This window comes from Alnus glutinosa, chromosome 7 (assembly GCF_958979055.1).
Source record: "Alnus glutinosa chromosome 7, dhAlnGlut1.1, whole genome shotgun sequence".
NCBI classification, from domain to species: Eukaryota; Viridiplantae; Streptophyta; class Magnoliopsida; order Fagales; family Betulaceae; genus Alnus; species Alnus glutinosa.
Window position 1 is genome coordinate 1295305 of NC_084892.1, and position 4200 is coordinate 1299504.

Here is a 4200-nt window from a genome sequence, read left to right on the forward strand (position 1 = left end):
GAAGACACCCCATCACACCAGCCTGTACCAGCTGCAATCGCCATAGCCAGAGGCACCTCTGACGTCTTCTCCGGTGGATCATCACTCGGATGTTTCATATGGGTTTTTGTTGTTGAAATACAATTTTGATTGACAATGTTGTAAAAAGGAAATTGTTTGAATTGAAAATAAATTCTCCAATCTGGTAGGAGACACGGCATACAAGTTGTTTGTAAAAATTTCTCAATGATCTCTTTCGATTGTCCCGAACAAAATGGAGATTGCCGAACACTCCTCCTTTCAGTTCTTACCTTTGTTTCGATCATGGATTCCGAAGCCGCACAAGCCTGGTAAGATGCGACCAATTACCCAACCTCATAGGGAAGATCGCATTGTTATGGATGCTATCACTCCCGGCGGCCAACCCCAAACCCACCAAATCCATTCTTTTTTCTTTCTTAAAAAAAATTATTTTTAAATAAAGGAAAAAATGCACCATTAAGAGCATCACTATCAAGCTCTTCAAATTTTCTCTAAATTTTAGCTTAAAAAATTACTTTTTTGATTTTATTTATCACTTTTAAAAAGATTCCTACATTAAAGTTCAAACTCTCTAAAAATTTCTCAATTTTAACTAATTATTATTTTTTATTGATTTTGAGACCAACCATATTAATAACCCCTCACTCTTAATCTCATTCCCAATCCACTCCCTCACGAACAAGCCCATCTTTCTCAGAAACCAAACAGAAAAACAAGAATCAACAAACAGAAACCAAAATTAAACATAGAATCAACATAAAAACATCTTTCATATCGCACCCATTTCCGATCAAAATAAAAAAGCTTCATTCTCTCAGTCAGCCCATTTCCGATCAAACCCATCTTTCCCGGTCAGACCCATGAATTAACAAAGAAGAAATAACACAGACCTTCCACTACTCCTTCTGAGAACATAAAGAGCAGTTGCACTCAAACAACAATTGAGTCCACCCCACGGAATCACCATCTTCAACCAGCACCACCACAAACCAACAAACCCTAATTTCAAGCACTTTCTGTAAAACTTTTCATTGCAAGTAAGAAGGATTGAGAAAATCCAATCTGGAAGAAGCTCAATAACAAAGAAAATGGTGGAGAGAGAGAGAGAGAGACAGACAGACAGAGACAGAGAGGTCTACAGGAAGCGAAGGTTCGAGAATAGAAGAAATAAAACTCGTTGTTCCACTCCAAGGCCTCCACTGTCATCACCAGCGGGTCACAAAAAAGGAAAAGGAAAAAGAAAAGGAAAGGGAAAGTGGGCGCCAAGGAATAGAGGGAAGAAGCGGGAGAATAAAAGAAAATGATAAAAAAAAAAATAAAAAAAATGGCCTAAGAAATTTTGGGGTCAAATTTGGAGAGATTTTTTGTCATAACTTATTTTAGAGAAACATCGGAGAGTTTGCTGCATGATGGATTTCTGGGTTTTTCTTTAAAATTTGTTGAAACTTATAAGTTGGAGAGTTCAATATTGATGCTCTAATCCTTGTGGTTGACCTAAATTATAAATTACTCCATGTGATATAAATATGAATTCAGAGATCTTTGTAGTTAACTTAATTTACAAATCGATCTCTGAAATCAAATTTCATTAAAAAATTTGACAAATTCCGTTAAATGCCACGTAAGCAACAATAAGATGGTGATGTGTCCATCTTAATAAGAAAATATAAATATATTAAAAAAATAAATAAATAAACTTATTATTATTATTATTTTTAAAACAAAAATAAAGCAAATGGGTGCCCTAGCCACTCTCGGCCAATGGGGGTGGCTGCCCCTCCCCTCTAAAAAAAAAAATCGGCAGCCACCACTTTGTTTTTTTTTTTTTAAAAAAAAAAAAAATTAATTTAATTTTTTTTAAAAAAATAAGTTTTATTTATTTATTTTTTAATTTTTTTTTATTAAGATGGACATGTGTTACCATCTTATTGGCTGACGAGGTGCTTACGTGGTGTTTAACTAGAATTTGTCAAAATTTTTAACGAAATTTGATTCCAATGATCGATTTGTAAATTAAGCCAATCATAAGGATCTCTGAATTCATGTTGATATCACATGAAGTAATTTGTAATTTAGGCCAATCACAAGGACCAAATATGCATTTTTTCCTTAAACTAAATTATTAAAAAAATAATATTTTAAGATGATATGGCGAGATTGCTAACGTGACACTAACGAAAGTTGCGAAAATGGACGGAAAACTTGGAGGGATTGATTTCAAATTTGTGAAAAACAAGGACCCAATGTAGAAAAAAAAAAATGAAGGGATTTTCAAAATATACGCTGACTCAAAGATTTATTTTATATTTACCCTAATAATAAAAAATAGACAAGCACTTTTATTGGCATAATGGGACCCTTTTTTTTTAGGGTCTATTCAAATGGGGGAAGGGGTATCATGAGACCCTTTGGTTCATGCATGGTCCCATGGTCTTAAAATGTATAACGACATGAACACAAGGATTGCTGCAATAAGCTTTTTAGCAACCCCACTACCTTTAGCTTTGCATCTTAATGAATGCCACAACACTTTATACAACAAGTAGTCAAAAACAATACATTCATAATCATCGGATTCCAAAGCCCTCATTCTCGTAATCTAATTTTAAATATCTTCTAACTGTATGGAATGTTCCTCTCCCTACTCGATCATTCAAGCACCATGTGCTTGAAGGCTTGTAATACTCTGGCCGTGTGATTTGTGATCATGTAATCAAACGGTTGTCAGGTTTCAGCCTGAGAGAGGGAGCGAAGACAATACATGAGGGCATGCACAAAAGCAGATGTATTAGAAGGCAGAACAGGAGAAAATGTTCCGTCCAAACTCCATTGCTTTTGTCTTTAATTAGGTTACTTTAAGAAACTTGAACTGTTTTATCTTCTATATTTGTACGTTGGAAGTAAAATCAAGAGAAGATAAGAAGCAACCAAACAGATTGGGGAGGTGGTGTCTGTTCTTGTAGACACTGACCAAAAACTAAGCCTCTGCAATTACACACTAGAGCCTCAAAATGCTGCTTAGAGAAACCATTCAAAAAGCCAACTTATGCTTTTACAAAACCCTTCAAAACCTCAGGTCTTTCTTCTATGGGAAGCACCAAAAGCTTTCCAAACTCCCTTCCTTCAATCCCTTCTCTTGCGGCGGTCGTGGCAGCCGGAAAGATTATCAAAGAGATCAATTCTACATCAAGTTTTGTGATGAATGGGAGGCCAGTCTAAATAAGGCGAAAGAGAGTTACAATAGCAGTCTAATGGCCTCAGAAGAGCAGAGGAAGGAAGAAGTTGCATGTAGTGGAAGCTTCGTAAAGTCTGCAAAGCAAAGTCCTGCGAATGGCAAACAAGAAGGGGTGGTAGAAGAAAAGAAGAACAGAGAAAGTCCCCAAATAGGAAAAGAAGAGTCGTGCAGGCTGTGCAGCTCAAAGAACACGAATGGAGATGGAGGCCTAGGGGGCCATGTGTTATCAGAAAAGATGAAGGATTTGGAGATGATGGACACAGATGATTTGGAACAAGTGTTGGACGTAGAAGAGGCTCTGCACTACTATTCTCGCCTTACAAGCCCACTTTATGTCGACATTGTCGACAAGTTTTTCATGGACATGCACACAGATTTCTCTATCCCACAAGTCTCCACCAGCATCAACAATTCCAAAAGGAGATTTGGCTAGATAAGGTTGTAGTTTTTCCTTGTTCATTCAGATCTATTCTTTTCTCTGTTTTGTTTAATTTTCTCTCTGTATGTATTTGTGCATTTGGTTTTCGTTCCATGCTCTGTATACCTTTCTTAAATCTCAGTCAATTGCTATATGCCCGAGTTTTTCTTGTTGTCGTTAGACCAAATAAATATTTCATGAAGTTATTCACCCCATTGCTTGGACACTACATATTCAATTTTTTTCATTGATTTCTGAAAAAAAAAAATTGAAAAATTAAAAAAACGAAAATATGAAAAATTACAAAAACAAAAAAGAAAAGAATAACTGATTTTTTTTTTTTTAAAAAAAATATAATTTTAAAAAACGAAAAAAAAAAAAAATTGAAGCACCAGCTTTTTTAAAAAAATAATTTTTGTTTTCTTAATTATTTGTTTTCTCAATCAAACAACCTATCTTGAGCGTCCTGGCCGGCCTCTTCTTCTTTACAAGTTTATAGAAATATAAATTTATGCATCTCCTGATC

The 4200-nt window shown here is 35.2% G+C and overlaps 1 protein-coding gene across 1 annotated transcript; it reads left to right on the forward strand.

The window, feature by feature from the left end:
- The first annotated feature begins 2720 nt into the window (after positions 1 to 2720).
- LOC133873980 (uncharacterized) lies at positions 2721 to 3846 on the forward strand. The gene has a single exon (XM_062311793.1). It carries the CDS (start codon positions 3033 to 3035, stop codon positions 3687 to 3689), a length of 657 nt encoding a protein of 218 aa, XP_062167777.1. The 5' UTR covers positions 2721 to 3032; the 3' UTR covers positions 3690 to 3846.
- The last annotated feature ends 354 nt before the right edge of the window (positions 3847 to 4200 follow it).